Source organism: Xenia sp. Carnegie-2017, unplaced genomic scaffold, assembly GCF_021976095.1.
Source record: "Xenia sp. Carnegie-2017 unplaced genomic scaffold, XeniaSp_v1 HiC_scaffold_19, whole genome shotgun sequence".
Taxonomy (NCBI): Eukaryota; Metazoa; Cnidaria; class Anthozoa; order Malacalcyonacea; family Xeniidae; genus Xenia; species Xenia sp. Carnegie-2017.
Genome location: NW_025813481.1, coordinates 7,339,103 through 7,356,992, shown reverse-complemented (window position 1 = coordinate 7,356,992; position 17,890 = coordinate 7,339,103). Strand labels below are relative to the sequence as shown.

General features: G+C 36.9%; 2 protein-coding genes across 2 annotated transcripts; one reads left to right on the top strand and one right to left on the bottom strand.

Annotated features, from left to right (window-relative positions):
* The first annotated feature begins 33 nt into the window (after positions 1 to 33).
* On the top strand, positions 34 to 14,588 carry LOC124438933 (EF-hand calcium-binding domain-containing protein 6-like). The gene is made up of 31 exons (XM_046989125.1): positions 34 to 491; positions 559 to 638; positions 807 to 929; positions 1,055 to 1,131; positions 1,202 to 1,274; positions 1,548 to 1,684; positions 2,197 to 2,312; positions 2,394 to 2,476; positions 2,561 to 2,709; positions 3,593 to 3,658; positions 3,775 to 3,895; positions 5,407 to 5,574; positions 6,139 to 6,213; positions 6,940 to 7,100; positions 7,293 to 7,359; positions 7,745 to 7,900; positions 7,990 to 8,085; positions 8,193 to 8,251; positions 8,337 to 8,432; positions 8,626 to 8,719; positions 9,247 to 9,482; positions 10,029 to 10,244; positions 10,570 to 10,678; positions 11,206 to 11,331; positions 11,408 to 11,653; positions 11,764 to 11,952; positions 12,500 to 12,587; positions 12,684 to 12,768; positions 13,398 to 13,500; positions 13,857 to 13,955; positions 14,237 to 14,588. The coding sequence occupies exons 1-31, from the start codon at positions 326 to 328 to the stop codon at positions 14,408 to 14,410; spliced, it is 3,834 nt and encodes a 1,277-aa protein (XP_046845081.1). The 5' UTR covers positions 34 to 325; the 3' UTR covers positions 14,411 to 14,588.
* On the bottom strand, positions 14,555 to 17,884 carry LOC124438938 (beta-parvin-like). Its single transcript, XM_046989134.1, is given in 15 exon segments — positions 14,555 to 14,744; positions 14,844 to 14,916; positions 15,194 to 15,273; positions 15,276 to 15,294; positions 15,369 to 15,437; positions 15,510 to 15,571; positions 15,672 to 15,694; positions 15,765 to 15,832; positions 15,920 to 16,035; positions 16,451 to 16,532; positions 16,610 to 16,668; positions 16,742 to 16,844; positions 16,972 to 17,042; positions 17,112 to 17,195; positions 17,662 to 17,884. Coding segments are annotated over 15 exon segments (1,113 nt in total). The 5' UTR covers positions 17,789 to 17,884; the 3' UTR covers positions 14,555 to 14,667.
* Positions 17,885 to 17,890: the final 6 nt, after the last annotated feature.

Below are 17,890 nucleotides of genomic sequence, written 5' to 3'. Positions count from 1 at the left end.
TAGGACTTAGAAACCGGTGCATGTCAGTAAAACTTACAGGCAGTCATTCAAAATGACAACTTTTTCTTTAACGGTTTGCCCAACAAGGAATGAAATAACGTTGTAACATTACATTACATTCATTCTTTTTACAAGAAACCTAACAAGATCGTAAAATAGTTTTGTAGCATTATACGTTAATAAAGAACATCGCATATTTGAATAACAATTGTATCTTCCGCAAGCAATTTATTTAGATAATTTACTTAGCAACAAATAAACGCCATTACCTTAGCAACAAAGTCAAAGAGGAAAAGTTTCCTGTTGTGAGATCAAGTAGCTCGAAATGGCGAGTATTGCTGTAAAACAAATTTCTCCTGACTTCAACTGCCTACGTCCATCCATCAGGAGTTTGACTTACAACAGAAGAGCATCCAGCTTGCAAGAAAGGTCGCGTTCGTGTGAACCTCGAGCGAGAATTAGACTCAAAACAGCACCGAATTCAGCCCTAGGTACGTATTAAATGTTAGTTTGCCAGTTTTGAATGAATGGTTCTGATAGCTATCGTCTTTCGTATAGATTCCCTTCGGTTAAGTGAACGTGAAGTAGAGAGCATGATTGTCGAGCGTGCAAAAGAGTGTTTACTGGATTTGAAGAAGGTGAAAAGCATATACTTTATTTACAACGGCAGCCACCATCAAGTGCTCTTTTGAAAGAAGAACCACTGATTTCATCAACCTAAAAACGAGAAGAAAAAGTCGTGACTTGGCAACAAATACTAAATAGTACAATCTGTTTTATGTATGCCGGTTATGTTCTACTTCTAGGTTTTTAAGACTCTGGACGTGTTTAGAACAGGAACCGTAAGTCAGGCTGAATTTGCTCGAGTATTACAAAGCTATTGCAACCTTATATTACCACAAAGCCATTTTTCAAGATTTTTTCACAAGGTAAATTTCGAATTACAATGCTGCTCTAAGTTGGTGTCTTTTATTTTTGCATTAAAATATTTGCGCCGTCAGTATGAACAAATATTTTGTGCTTTCACTGAGAGTAAATTGTACTCCTGATTCAGCTTGGTGTGAAAAAGGATGGTTCTGTTTCATATGTAAAGTTCATTACAAGTTATTTTGGAAATGAGAATGTAGACAGGTGACTGCTTTGATTTTGTTGATGCCTTGTGAACTTCATCAATATATGTATGACTTTATTGTATTGTTAGAGGTGTTAACTCCAACAAAACTGAATGCAAAGACGAGTGCAAAGAAGACTTAGATAGTGAACTAAAAGCAAAGGTAGTAGAGGATATATTTGTAATTTTTAATTTCAGTTTGTACATTTGTATATGTACATATTATACATAAAATAATAGGCAGGTATATTTCAGAGGAATTTAAAAAAAAATCATTGAAATTTTTGATTCAGGTGAAGGGTGGTGTTGTCCTGGCTGTTTATCATTTATACAGTCCACTTTGGCCTTCTTTTCTAATTCTTGTTTTTATTTATTCATATTTATGCATGCAAGCATTTACAAAATTGAAGAATATTTCTTATAAACATTTGTGTAGTTGCAAGTCCAGTATGCCAACATATTGAAGACTATGCAGCTCTTCGATTATGCAAGGGACGGTTTTATCCAGAAACAGGATCTGAGAAGAATTTTGGAAACTTTTTGCGTCAAAATGACTGACTTGCAGTTTGAAAGGTGATCACATACACAAATATCTTGAGGCCTTTGCACACTTTGTTTTTGTGGATTTAAGTATTTTGCTCGCCTACAAATACTTGTAAAAGTAAATGTAGATCGCCTAGGTTGGTATAGTCCTGAGAAGGACTGTTTTTGTTGTTGTTGACTGACGTTTCGACAACCTTAGCGGTAGTCATCTTCAGAGTCATAGTTGGAATTTTGCCCTGAAAAACTCAGTTCAAATGTACAACTGATTTGTTTTGCTAAAAATTAGGGGGGTGGTCTAAAATGCTTTTTTGAGGGAGTGAACAATTTATTTCACAGGGTAAACTCTGATGTTTTGGGGGTGACTCCACTTCCTTCAGTATTCGCCATCCACGTTATATTAGTATTTTGTGGAGATATTGGCACTCAATCCTCCTGCATCCCCTGTAACAAAGACTAAAAGGGGTTGTGCACTCCTCTACATTCCTCCCTAACATCCATCGTTAACCATAAACTTTTAAACTGGTTATTATCAATCATTTTAGACTATGGGCAAAGTATCATTGGCTTACAAGAGGAAGCACTCTTAGATATGTAGATTTTCTTGACAGCTTCAGCATTGAAAATTTTAACAACGAACAACGTATGATGAAATCAAGGCGTAAGTTGAATTTATTTGTCACATTGCTGAATGGATGATTTCAAACAAACTTTTCTACATTTCAATTTTTAAAACAACTAGAACACGTCGTTGAAGAAAGACCCAGAACTCCGCAACCATCACAGAAATCGGGAAACTACACAGAACAAATTTTCAAAAAAAGGGTAAGGTGGAAAGAGATGGTCGATATTTTCGTTCCCCGCTAAATTTGATGTGATGTATAATGTTGCATCTTAATGCTTTACCAGTTCCTTGTAAATTACGAGAATATATATCGAGCTGTGAGAAGACTTGATCATCGTGACTGTGGCTATGTCTCTCTCAAAGAACTCAAAAAGCTGGTGGAAAAATACACGTTGTCAATGTCCGACAGTATGTTTCATACTCTACTACGAAGGTATGAAAACGTATGCCGAACGTATGGCTCTTGTGCATGGATGTAATGATACTCGAAAGCTTTGTTGTTGTTTTCCTCGTAAATTCAGCTATCTATTGAATAAATTTGCAACCTCAAATCAGTGGCGTGACGGAGGGTGGCGTCAGGATCTCAAGTGACAGACGCCCCCCCTGAGATTTAGGACCCCTGGCAAAATCAGTGGCGTGACTGAGGGTGGTATCAGGATTTCAAGTGACAGACGCCCCCCCCTGAGATTTAGGGACCCCTGGCAAAATCAGTGGCATGACTGAGGGTGGTATCGGGATTTCAAGTGACAGAGCCCCCCCCGAGATTTAGGAACCCCTGGCAAAAAGTACCGTGAAATTTTTTTCGACAATTGAAACGTATTTATAAGCAGTTTGAAGAATGCCCAGTTTATCGTATTGAAGCAGAGCAATCGCAATTGTCTTATTAAGAGGCTGGCTGAGATTCGTTGATTTAGCACATGAAAAAATTATTTAGAGGGGAATTTTCTTTTTGTGTTGCGTTTATATTATTTTCTAGTCAAATGTCTAACATCTGAATACTGCTTTATTTAAGCACGAGGAATACGATCTTTTAGCCTCTTCTAGTAGAGCAAGGGGGGGGGGGGCAGCAATGCCTAATTGATGGAGGCCCCAGGTGGTTGTGTTACGTCACTGCCTCGAATGTTTTGTTCTTTGCGGAAAATTATGCCCAGGAATACACGGGATTAAGGATAGATGTTGAATGTCTGCATAGATGTTGAATGTCTGGATAGATTTGTTGATTGGCCAGAAGTGTCGGAGTGGTATATTATTTGAATGCTAGGAATACGACTGTGCTCACTGTCAGTTGTATGTGAATAGTATTTGATATATTTTAGTTGTGGTATTAAGGCCAGTCATCGTGTGAATTACGAGCGTTTCATGGATTACTACGGCAAGGCCAGGTATGATTGGGATTGCCTTTTTTTAAGACGTATCTCTTTTCGTAGAATGAAAAGAAATACATTTATGTCGTTCGGAAGTTTCAACTTCTCAGAATCACTCACTTTGTATGTTTCAGGACGAATATTTTGTGGCAACCCGAGTCGACGACGATGCAAGAAGATGTTTTCAGTGCTCTTCAATCTCATATTAACTCGAGTTTCACCAGTATAAAAGATGCCTTTTTGGAGTTCGATTTCGTAAGTCATTTAGTCAAGGAGCATTTTAATATGCCAAGAAACGGGTGGTGTATTAATCGCGACAATTTCCCGGTTACAAGGTTGTTTGCGATACTTATGTCTAAGAAAGACAATATTTACTTTTATACGGCGATATGCAAACTTTTATACGGCGATATGCCAACTTTGATAAGAACTCCCATCCTCCCGTCTCCAAGAATGAACATCAGTAAATTCATAGCTATTGCAAATGGCTTCATAGTAACAGAGATTATAATCGCGATCTTTTTCACCAATCGCTTATGGAAGCATAAACTTAAATGTAAAAATTATATTGTTTAATCAATCGAAATATTCTAAATGTGTAAGTTTGGGCAATACTTACGGCATTATTACTTAGCACGTCTCAGTAATTATTTAACATGACTCAACCAAAGTAGTCTTTCCCCTCGCGAGCTCTAGTTAGGTATCAATTATCAAGCTCTTTCAAAAAAAAGAGGAGTAATAATTACTCTAGTCCCAGGCCTTTGGACATGTTATAATGTCTTATCCAAACTCACACATTTACAATTTTTTGAAGTATAAAATAGTGTATGTTACTATGCTCCATACGAGGAATTTGTCGTGGATCTTTTTACTTGTCCATCAATTTGTCTGTGTGCTCATCAGTGCATCCATTCATCTTTTCTTCTTTTCGTTTGTCCATTGTCCTTTTATCTCTCCATCGATCCCTTCATCGTACACCTCATTGTCCTTGTATCTCTCCATCGATCCCTTCATCGTACACCTCATTGTCCTTGTATCTCTCCATCGATCCTTTCATTGTACACCTCATTGTTCTTGTATCCATCTCCATCGTACACCTCATTGTCCTTTATCTCCATCGATCCTTCATCGTACACCTCATTGTCCTGTATCTCCATCGATCCTTCATCGTACACCTCATTGTCCTTGTATCTCCATCGATCCTTTCACACCTCATTGTCCTGTATCTCCATCGATCCTTTCATCGTACACCTCATTGTCCTTGTATCTCCATCGATCCTTTCATCGTACACCTCATTGTCCTTGTATCTCCATCGATCCTTTAATCGTACACCTCATTGTCCTGTATCTCCATCGATCCTTCATCGTACACCTCCATTGTCTCCATCGATCCTTCATCGTACACCTCATTGTCCTTGTATCTCCATCGATCCTTTCATCGTACACCCATTGTCCTTGTATCTCCATCGATCCTTTCATCGTACACCTCATTGTCCTTGTATCTCTCCATCGATCCTTTCATCGTACACCTCATTGTCCTTGTGTCTCTCCATAGATCCCTTCATCGTACACCTCATTGTCCTTGTATCTCCATCGATCCTTTCATCGTACACCTCATTGTCCTTGTATCTCTCCATCGATCCTTTCATCGTACACCTCATTGTCCTTGTATCTCTCCATCGATCCTTTCATCGTACACCTCATTGTCCTTGTATCACTCCATCGATCCTCTCATCGTACACCAAATGGTTTTTTTCTCTCTCCAGAACAAGGATGGTAAAATCAGTCGCAGTGAGTTACGTCGTATTGTGGAGAAATTCTCGTTTCGTTTGTCCGAAGAAGATTATGCACAGTTCATGTCACGTGTCGATCCAGAACACAAGGGATACATCTCATATCATAGATTCCTTGAGCTCTTTGAAAATAAACCCAAGGTACCATTACTGAACTTAAATATTGTTGTGAACAGCTTAGTTGTCATGGTGAATGACAATTGAGTTGAAACATTGTTCGGATCAGATTGATTTTTAAGTTTGTAATCACAAGCAAGATTTTGTTTTGCGATTACTCAACTTTATATACAACATGAAAAACTCGCTTCAATGAACTTTCTTGCCAAAAAATGAAGCCAAATAAAGCGTATATATATGTACAGGGCCGTCCCTAGAATATTAATTTTCGTTGTTTGGGGGTATTCATATTTTCAATTGTGCCTGACTGATTTCTTTTGAATTTTTCAAGTAAATTGCTTTTGAAAGAAATCAGTCGGGTACAACTTAATTTACGAATAAACACCCCTCTCTCCTTCCCTCAATTAACGTTCTATAGACAGGTTGGTGCGTATGTACATATAAGTGGTACTAAACTATAAATGACATACACATTATCCATAATTATCCCTTTTTACCTTTGCTGACATCATCCTGATGAAAGCATATGAAACTTAATCAAAGCCCAGTGAAATATGACCTCCATTTTAATTTTTTGCATCTCTACAGGAAAACCATTTGCGTTTGAATAAACGTCCTGCATCCGTGCCAATGTCCCCTCAAGCAAGAAGTACTTGGGAAACCGTAAGTAAAATATTATTTCATCAACTATTTCACTGCCTGGATACTTGTAGCCTACGTTGCTCGTATGAGACTTGTCTTCAGCCGTCGCCTCTTTGATTTGTGTGCGAAAGTGCAGATTCTTAGTGCGTGTTTCAATTGCAGATTTTTAGTCTGTTATTTCTGGGGGTGTTCTTTACGAAGGTGCAATGAAAATTAAAGAAATATCTCATTTATCTAACTAAAAACGTAACAGTATTTGTATCCTAGACATTAATGACGAAAGTTTTTTTGCAGTTTTTATCTTCACACAAATCTGCGTGATGATAAACTTATGAACAATGATGTACATAATGTTTTGTTTTGTACATGACTGTTTTATGATGTACATAATGTTTTGTTTTGTACATGACTGTTTTATGATGTACATAATGTTTTGTTTTGTACATGACTGTTTTATGATGTACATAATGTTTTGTTTTGTACATGACTGTTTTATGATGTACATAATGTTTTGTTTTGTGCATGACTGTTTTATGATGTGCATGATGTTTTCATTTGTACATGACTGTTTTATGATGTGCATGATGTTTTCATTTGTACATGACTATTTTATAAAATGCAAGCATGGAGTGTATGAATGAACCTTCGCCACGTTTGTTGCTTCTTGTTTTAATCACTTTTTCAATTCCAAAGCTTTACTCTGATAGTATAACTTTTTGACAAACTATGGTCGAATTTCTTTTTCAGGTTGTAGACATACTTCGTAATAAAATCAAGGAAAATTGGCAGTCTGTCTCATCTGCCTTCATGACCGTTGATGCTAACAGAGATGGTTATCTATCTCGTGACGAACTTCGAAACTTGCTCGCGAAATTTTCTTTATCGCTGACCAATGAACATTTTGAAATGTAAGTATCATACGATTTCAACAAATTCAAAATGTTGTTTTATTTTTGACATATTGATGCTAATATCTTCATGATTTGGGCAGCTAAATGTTTAGTTGTTTCACTTTGGTAGGGTGATTATGAATTTTTGCTTAAAACGGTGATGTACCAAAACTAAGGTCAGGCTACGATGTTTTCTTATTTGTTTTTCAGATTATGGAGCTTATGTGACGAGAATAAGGATGGAAAAATTGCTTTCTCAGAATTTCTTAAGCAACTCGTAAGAAACGTATTCTTCACACTAAAGAAAGTTGCTTATGGGGCTTGTTTAGCCGTGGTGGTTGCGTAACTTTTTGATATCTTATTTACTTGATAGATTTGTCATGACAAACTGTTACAATAACTGGAATCACCACACAAAAATAATTTCCAGTATTACAGAGTATATACCTGCATATAAGCAACTGACTGAATTAATTGCTGCCTTTTAAATCACCAAACATGAAGAAGATTTGGATACGTTCACGTCCAGTTTACCCCCTCATTGTTTGGTTACGTTCACGTCCAATTTACCCCCCGTCCCCCCATTGTTTGGATACGTTCACGTCCAATTTACCCACCCCTCCTCCCATTTTCCTTACTTCATTCAATGTTTTCTCTTGAAGGGTGTCGACATCATTTCTTCCGATACTCATGGGTTGAGTACGAAGATCTCAGACGAAAGTGAAGCGAGGGAAAACTTCGTGAAACGCGATCAGCACGTTCGAAGAGATCACGATTTAGCCGAGGTGACCGCTGACCAGGCATTAGGAGTAATCAGGGTAACGAATACATGAGTCATCCGATGTTTGATGACGGTCACCGTCCTCATTAATCATCTTGTTGTACTTTTTTGACATTTTTTTATTAGAATTACATCTTTCAAAGATCAAGTGATATAAGAAAAATATTTGTAAAGTTCGACTCCAATAAAGATGGCGAAATATCTCGCGGTGAATTCCTGAAGGTGCGTTCTTTTAGATCCTTGCGATGATTGTATCATGTGTAAGACTTCATAGCTGTCTACTTTTCACTGTTCAAGGTATTTCATACTAAAAACAAGCTTTCTTAAAGGTTTTAGAATCGCTTGGGTTGTGTCTTTTGGACGGCCAATTTGATATCCTTTGTTTTCGGTAACAATATTGTGCTGTTGCATCATCTAGCCAGATTTTTACTGCGCATGCTTGAACTATAACGTCTTTTCATTGTTTTTTACAGGATGGGTTTTTCCAACGGCACACTATCATACAACAATTTTTTGAAGAATTTCGGAGGAGATCTACTATCTCAGAGCAGCATTGTTGACTGGCGAAGGTTCGTGTCGTTTTGCCATGAATTTTTGCACATTGTGTGTATTGGATTGTCAATACTAAATTTACTGAACTGTACTTTGACAAACACTGCCAACGTATAAACTTCAGCAATAGATGATTGGACCAAATCTTCAAGTCTTAAAACAATTATGTACTTCGTAGAGTAGCTTTGCACGTTACTTTTTGTTTCAAAGGTATTTCCGGTGGGTTGATGAAGCATCCGATGTCTTGTTTACCGCCGAAGAGGCCGAGGCAACCATAAAATCAAAAGTTCAGCAGCATTTTTCGGTAAGTGCGAAAGAAATGGCTTCTGAATGAAACAAACAGTTATAAAGTAAATGGTTTGAGCCCAGGAGTATCGTTACATGTTTGTAAATGTAGATCGTCCAGGTTGGTATAGTCCTGAGAAGGACTGTTTTTGTTGTTGTTGACTGACGTTTCGACAACCTTAACAGTAGTCATGGTCATAGACAACCTTAACAGTAGTCATGGTCATAGACAACCTTAGCGGTTGTCATCTTCAGAGTCAACCTTAACAGTAGTCATGGTCATAGACAACCTTAGCGGTAGTCATCTTCAGAGTCAAAAAATGACGTAAGAACCAGATACAATGACGTAAGAACCAGATAACAAATACGGCTAACCTGACGTTTACTCCACAAACAGTTATATTTATTACAATATGGTGTCTAGGACTCAATTTTTATTCACCGAAAAAAACATTCATTTCGCGGGAAAAACATTTACTTTGTGTCGAAGACTGGTATGTTTGTGGTATTGTTTCGTTAAGTCATCACTTCAATCCTTTATTAAAGGGACTTCGAGAAGCGTTTCATAAATTTGATGACGATCACGATGGCGTGATAACTAGAGTAGAGTTTCGTCGCCTCCTTAAGCTCTATATGATCACAATGACTGATCACGAGTTCGATCGTCTAATGAACAAACTTCGTGTATCCCACGACGCAACATTAGATTATAAAGAGTTCCTAAAGAGATTTGAAAAACAGGAGAAAATTGAAAGCCACGGTTGGCTTATGAGAAAACACAGGTATAGCTAAGTTTAAGATCAGACACTAAGGTGATGCGTTGAAGTTTTACATTTAATAAAGTTGTTTTATCTTCTAAATCCTATGCTTTAAACCTCCCAACGCCCCCCCTGCTCCGCCCCGCCCCACCTTTATGCATAAGCTTCCCGTGAATAAGTCCACCACGATTGTGACACTCTACTTATTTTACAGAAAAGCCTACCCCTTATATAAGCCTATGTATATATATATATATATATATATATATATACATTTATAGTTTAGTAATAGTAATTGCTCACCGTATACAACCCTTCCCCTCCCCCCTGTATAAGTCCATGAAAAAGGACTTATATACAGTGGTTTACGGTATAGACATGTTGTCGTCATGATAAATCTAAAATGCATTTATTATGTATATAACATGCATCAATGAAACATTTGAGATAACCTCTCCCCCCCCCCCGTTACCTACCTCTCAATTGAGTTCCTTCTTCACATTGTTTTCTTTTCTCTTTTATCGTGTTTTTCTCCGTTCTTCATTATCCTCTTGTCATGTTGATGTGTAGACCTAAAACTACTTGCGATGTTGGTCGCGTCACTGCGGAACAAGCCGACGAGATTCTCAAGATAAAAGCGACGCAGCAGTGGGATGATATCACGAGGGCATTTCGTACTTTTGACAACGATGGTAACGGTATTGTCACGAAGAAAGAATTGAAAAACATGCTACACCGATACCAATTGTATATGAATGAAGAGGAATTCGACAAGCTTTGGAACAGGTTGCTTTCATCTCTATAATCCTTCTTATTTATGTTTTTTTTTTAAGTGAAACTTCATTCACACGTGTAGAACGATATGTATCTTTTTGTAGTATTAAGACAGTAGTATTAGGCATAAGGATAGATGATCAAAATATGGTTGATCTCTCCATCTTACACACCTACCTCTTGAGATGGGTTGAGTTCAACTCAGATTAAACCTGGGTTGTGTTTACACCCAAAAAAATTAACCTGGGTTAAATCCGGATTAATTTTATCCTGGATTGAACCCGGGATAGTTTATGTCGTGTGAATAAGGCTTTAGTATCGTTGTGCTTCACTGTAGCTACGATACTGACCGCAATGGTTATGTGGACCATAAGGAGTTCATTGCCAAGCTTGGTTTGGAGTTTGCCGCCGGAGATACGGATGGGCACAGTAAAAGAATTATTGAGGTAAGTTATGATTCAATCATGCCTGATTTTAAAGACTCGGCATGTGATTCGGCTTTTTTATTTTTACGAGTATGTTTTATTGCCAGCAAATCTGAAGACCAATCAGATAAATTTTCTTTCAATGGGTACATCCACGACGAGAACCTGTGTTAATTTTAATTACATTTCGTTCGAGAGCTTAATGTTGACTCAAGATGCACTTGAGTCTAATAAAAGTGATAGTAGTTTTTATGCAATAGCAAAAATTTAACAACGGAAGTACAACATTTAACATGTCAGACATATAACCCAATAGGAACAGACTGCATGATGTCATCGTTAAGAAATTTTAAATGAGTTTATCCAATATTGCTTTCAAGGCTTCGAAGCCACTTGAATCATTCTTGGTAGAATGGCTGACTTTACATGCCATTGTATTTTTCACAAGTCACGGGTAGTCACGGGTAGAAAAAAACAGCTGCAATGATGCACTCTGGGAAATCTTTATCTTGTACATCACAAGTAATGATATTTTTGTTACCGTGTAGTACCAAGAAAATGAAAAATCGAAAATGTTGAAGGAAGGCGATGCGAATGTTCAACGACCTTTAACGACAGATGTCGATAAGAAATTGCGAGAAATCATTTTGGAAAGATTTTATATATTTGTCAAGGTGTGATTTGACTGTTGAAATGATTTGGTAGCTACATTTGGTGTCGAATTTTGACTCGATTATTTTCGATTATTAGGCTCTGGTTGAAGCAGACGCCATGCGTAATGGTACTGTGACTCGCAGCGTTTTGCACAAAATCATCCACGCAAATGGCTTGCAGCTCACGCATCAACAAATGAACCAAGTGTGGAATAACTTGCCTTTGAATGATGATGGAACGATGCAATACAAAAACTTCTTATCGTTCTATACAAACGGAAAGGAGACGCCATCATCGCGAAAGGAAAGCTCAAGAAACTCTATTTCTAGAGGAGTTAATAAGGTAGTGTAAACGAGTATTCGTGTAAACAGTGGAAGCGAGTATTTCTGTATTGGACGTCTGAACTATATAGATGGTGGTCTACCAATTCAAATGACATACACATTTTCTAGTTCCATAACAGGGTGCGCAGTGCGCCTTTGAGAAAATCAACTTCTCGCGTCATATCAGTACCCAGTCCCCCCAACGAAGGAAATCTATCCTGTGGAAAGTCGATCATCGCTACGCCACCAAAGTCGGCGTTTAAAATCTCCACACCCCCTGGTTATGTTAATGATATCGAAAAACGCGTTAAAGACAAGGTAAGAGGTCGTTGTCTTTCATTTGAAAACATCGGTTTATCCATATTGTTGCCAATGAGGTGCCAGGCGGGAAATAGATTCTCAATATAAATATTAGAGCCCAACAAATAATTTTAAACATAGTCATAAACAATTTGATTTTATGAAATTTATTAAAAGAGTGACGTTTCGTCTTTACTCATGACATCTTCAGACTAATTAGTCTATATTCTTGTTAACTTCCTAATTAGTCTGAAGATGTCTTGAGCAAAGACGAAACGTCACTCTTTCATAAATTTCATAAAATCAAATTGTTTATGACTATGTTTAAAATTATTTGTTGGGCTCTAATATTTATATTGAAAACATCGGTTTAGTCAAGGCCAAAATAACGAGGGGCAAGCAATGCAAACTTTTGTTTTTCAAAACGACCTAATTTTTTTATGCGTTTCAACTAAAAACTTGTCTCAAATAAATCGTCATTTTTACTGTTGGCGAAATAACTTTAGAAAAAGGGCTTTTCCCTCTGTTTTGGCTCAAATTCATTCCTCATTAACATTTTATTTAGATTTGCGAGAGATGGCGTGAATTAGAGAACAGTTTTATTGAACACGATATTTTAAATTCAGGACTTGTGTCCTTGGAGTCATTTAAAGGTAATGAATGCGTTTTCCATTAAGGTGGGTTTTTTTAAAGTTGCGTTACGTACGACACTTTTTTCGTGGAAATTTCTAATTATTTTTTTGTTTTAGATGTTTTGTTTGACTACAACATTCCATTGAATCCTGAAGACATTCGAATTATGGCTAGAAAATATGAAATTGGTAGTGCTGGAAGGTAAAGTTACTTTGAACAAAAACACTAGAAAATATGAAATTGGTAGTGCTGGAAGGTAAAGTTACTTTGAACAAAAACACTAGAAAATATGACATTGGTAGTGATGGAAGGTAAAGTTACTTTGAACAAAAACATTGTACTTGTAGTTTACTGATAAATGCTTATTATTCATGGTTCATCGTGTCTTCTCGCTTTTTGTCATTTACTCCTTCCCTCTAAGGTCCATTAAACATACCCACGTCTAATAGTCAGCCGAGTGCGGATCTTACGAGTTCTTCGATTTTGATATGTGAAGGACAAAGTTTTCCCCTGATTTATGTGTAGTCACTTTATCTGACCCTTCCTAAAGTGTATCGACATGTTGCTATAAAGGAGCACACGTAATATCTTCCTACGCAATCTTAATCATACTTAGTCATACGTAGAACACCTTAACTATACTAACACTACCTACGTAGGATGGCTAAGGTGGTCTAAGTATAGCTAGGTTTGGCTATGGTGTCCTACGTATGGCTAAGTTTGGTTACGTGCCTCTGTGCTTCCACTTTTCAGTTTGGATGTTTATTTTCTGCATTGACACGAAACACGTATTTCGACCGAAATTCCCGATTGTGCACTCTTTTTTTCAGTATATCGTACATGGACTTCTTACGTGGCTTTCTCGAGGAACAAGTCCAGCAACCTGTTGACAAGTCTTTATACCGCTCCAAAATACACCCGACTCGTTTACCGGTAAGTGCAAGCAACAAATGTGTAGCTATCATGGAGCGATACATCCCTTATAAAATCGTGCTTTTTTTTCAAAAAAATATGTGGTTACATGCTTGTAAATGTAGATCGTCCAGGTTGGTATAGTCCTGAGAAGGACTTTTTGTTGTTGTTGACTGTTTGTTTTTTTGACTCTGAAGATGACTACCGCTAAGGTTGTCGAAAGGTCAGTCAACAACAACAAAAACAGTCCTTCTCAGGACTATACCAACCTGGAAGATCTACATTTACAAACATGTAACGATACTCCCGGGTTCAAAACATTTACTTTATAATATGTGGTGCTAATATAAGTAAATGGAATGTCATATTTTCATTAGAATAGTCCTGGTAAAGTAAACGATCATCTTCTCGCTGTCATTGCAAAGCTCTATAAGCAAGTACGTCATGATTGGAACGGCATGCGTCGATCGTTCAGGGTAAGTGTTACCAACCTCGTTTATGAGCAAAAAATTGATAAAAACGCAAGTAGAAAAAAAAGACAAAGTTTACTTCTTGATGACTTCAAAATATTGAATTATTAAAACATGCTGTTTCGAACGCAGGGCATGATTGAACAAAGATCATTTTTATTTTGATCGCGCAAACCACAGAAAAAGTTTCTTCGCAACGCTTTCAGTGAGATCCGAGGAAGATTACTCCAGACTTCTAGTTGCTAGTACATCTCAAGGTGTTGAAATTGCTTGGAATTGTTTTGCAGGCATTAGACCAACAGGGAAACGGAACATGCAGTGGTCTCGCCTTTCGTCACGTCCTCAGAAAGTACAATATCGAACTGAGTGAAGAAGAGTTCTTTCAGTTGGCTGCGTATTACGATAAAAATGTTAGCGGTAGGATAACTTACAACGTGTTTTTGGGTGCTTTCCTGGACTGACTGGGATCACCAGGTACTTATTTATTGGAATGAAAGCTGTTCATAGTAGATATTTAAAGTAAGTTTTCTCATAAAAGGCATGTGCTTTTTTCATGGGAACATACAATACGCGTGCGTGTGTGCGACACAAACTTGTATAAACTATTGACAAATATATATGATTTTATTTTTCAACTTACGATTCGAGTCAGCGTAAAAAACTAATTCAAGCGCATTAACCATAATTATAACTAATTTATATTTATAAATGGTCGGATTCATTTAGTATTTTTGTATTTTTGAAATAAAGCGTAAAGAATTCTCAGGGTCGATTTCAGGTCTTTGGTTACGATATCTGAAAAGGATTTGCACAGAAAGTTTACGATACTCGAAGAACGAAAAGATAAATTAAATCTAGATTAAAGAAAAACTGGTAGAAATAAGGAACGCCTACCTTCCGGAGAGCATCTGGGATACGGAACAGACGAAAGATCCATTAGCTCGAATGCAAACGAAACGTTTTTAACCTGATGAAATAAAAATTATGATTAATGAAATTATATGTTTGTAAATGATGATCGTCCAGGTTAATAAAGTCCTGAGAAGGACTGTTTTTGTTGTTGTTGACTGACGTTTCGACAACCTTAGCGGTAGTCATCTTAAACTCTGAAGATGGACGATCATCATTTACAAACATATAACGATACTCCCGGGTTCAAACCATTTACTTTATTAATGAAATTCAAAGCCATTTTTCGAAAAAACCGACGCAAAACATACAGTAGAGAAGAGAATTTTACGTACTTTTTCCTCAAATCCTGATGGCGTCACTTTGAATTTATACAAAGGAACAAAATATCCTTCCAATAAACCGATCAAAAGATAAGATGAACGCCGTCATGGAACTAAAACAAAACCGAAATAAAAACACACATGCAACGATATCGTTCGTAAGGAACTCTCGTTCAAACATAAAAACCTGCGTGTCGATGTCGTTAACTTCGAGGTTGAGTTTCGTAAGGTGGCGATTCACAAAATTTTGTAACGACTGTTGCGGCGAAAAAAATTACTTATAAATTAAGCAAAGAAGGAAATATTTCTCCCTAATAGATGCGCGAACCTTTTTAACGACATTCAGTTTTTCTGGCGCATTCTCAAAAAGAGCGTCGAAAGCATCTCTTTCTATGTAAATCAGAGAAAAAAATCTCAAGATTAACGGTGAAAAAATTGATTTCACAGCTTTAATACGTGCACAAATGAATGGTAAAACCAATTTTCTCACCTCGACGTCGCTGTTTTTCTAATCTAAATAAATTATTCCAGTGAAAATTTAGGTTGCAAGAAGATAACACGATGGGATTTGAACTGAACATACTCAATTTCCTCTGTATCTTTGGTGATTTGTACATTAATTCTTCTACTGTTCAAGAGACCATCTTGTTTCTGGAAAGTAGATCAACATACGCCTTTGTTTGAATATTTTCCATAGCACCTCAACATGTACGGAATGTTCGATGTAAACATACTCACCTGCACAACGACGACTTTCATGTAAACTCCGGGTGGGATTGGATCGTTTGGAGAGAAGTGTTCTTTTAAACTAACCAACAAATGGAGAATGGCGACAATATCCTTTTTGTGTATCTCTGTGAAATACATTTAGTGCACGATTAAAGATTACAAGGGTACATCAAAAGGTGAACTGTCAAATAGGTAGCGTAAATGCTCGCTATAGCGCCGCTCTCAGTTAAGCGCCGCTCTCAGTTAAACACCGTACTCAGAATGCATAAAAGTTATTTATTAGCGCCGCTATCTGAGTAACTTTAGTGCGTTGCTTAATTGGAAGAAATAGAGAGTTACTAAGTTATGTTGTGTTATATTATGTCATGTAAATAAATTTGATAGATATTTTTTTGGGGGCAATAAAAACATTTGGTGTGAAAATCACGTAATAAGCGCAGCTCCACTTAAACGCAAAAATAGAATTGCAAAAATAAAACAAGTGCCTGGGCACTTTAAGCGAGCATCTACGGTAGTTGTGTTAATGTTATCACATAGTACTTTTAGCACTCCATTTTGCTTCATTCTTATTGATTCCCAGCAGTTGATCAACTTTATTTAAAATGATCTCCAATTTTTCAATCTGAAAATTCATGTGAACTTCATCAATATTTTATTCCACATTCCCATCCCACTTTAGATAACGTCCTATGTACCAACCTGTCCCCCAACTGACTGAGTTACTTCGGAGAACTCAAACTTTATTTTTGCCAATTTTTCTGAAATTATAAAGAATAGGTGTCTTCGAGTAAGCTATCCTAGAAAGCATAAAATGTTTGATACCTTTCTTACCCATTAATATTGATAGAACCTGACCATCATACAAGTCCTCCTCCAACTCTTTAATAACTATTCTTTTGTCGGCCAATATGATGTTCATCCATTCCACCAGATTCTATGAATATCAATTCTCTTGAATATCAATTGCATATAGGAACACAGAAGATTTTGATTTTTGCAATGGAGAGATATGTTAACAAGGCCACAAAGATTGTGTTTACTGGTACTAAACACTAACTTACATCCATCAATTCATGAACTTTTGGATCTTCTAATGATGCTGGTTCAACCATTGACCTCTCTTCGGTCTCCTCTACAAATTTTTTTTCATGTCAAAAAATTCTACAGCATCAATTGTTTAAAAAAATATTCATAGTTATACCCAGTTTAAAGCTGTTGGGTACAATAACAGAAGGTGACAGTGGGGTGTCAATAGCATTTTTCCCTTCTGTTTCCAATGCATTCACTAGAAAAGATGAACACTTTGATTAATGATCCACAGAAATTAGAAGAAAAATTAGAAGACCAATTATTATTGTGTCACAGAGTACAAAAGTCTTTTATGCAGCATGAAATTATTCTAGAAATTTTGAGAAAGATTGTTGGAATCAGTCTTGTTTTTAGTTTTATCAAGGTATTCCGTACAGTCATTTCAAATTACACGCCGTTACGAGATGACTTCGAGAGAAGGTTGGAAACCTGTTTATGTGATATACCATAAAAATTAGTAATCTAACAAACACAACTTTCTAACACAATACATAAAACAACTGAAAAGCAACAAATCAAGCTGTTGTCATTTTTACTGAGCGACATTCTTCAATGCAGTATAAGCAATATCATCAATACCAACAACAGTGTTTTTACTGTCAGAAGATAAACTCTACGTCAGGGCTGTGTTGTGGCTACTTAGATAACCCTCCCTCAAATACCTTCGTCTGTTTTCTTCCGCCGAGTCAATGTCCCCATCCATCCTTTTTTCGCCGCATCTCTTTTAAGACTGTCATTGGGACTAGGTGAACCAGTTTTCGGACTCTGTATAGGAGGACTCGTGGCCATTTCAGTTTGTTTTTCTATGATGTCAGGCTATGTATCTTACGTTTTCAACGGAACAAACATAATTTATTTGTCATTTATGCTGTTTCCGGTCCAGTTTATTCG

Excerpts from the sequence above, each read along its gene's own strand:
- LOC124438933 (XM_046989125.1), top strand. The coding sequence starts at position 326 with ATGGCGAGTATTGCTGTAAAACAAATTTCTCCTGACTTCAACTGCCTA. Across the intron at positions 3,896-5,406 it reads CCTTTTTGGAGTTCGATTTC|AACAAGGATGGTAAAATCAG; the intron begins GTAAGTCATTTA and ends TTCTCTCTCCAG. Across the intron at positions 13,956-14,236 it reads GCATGCGTCGATCGTTCAGG|GCATTAGACCAACAGGGAAA; the intron begins GTAAGTGTTACC and ends ATTGTTTTGCAG.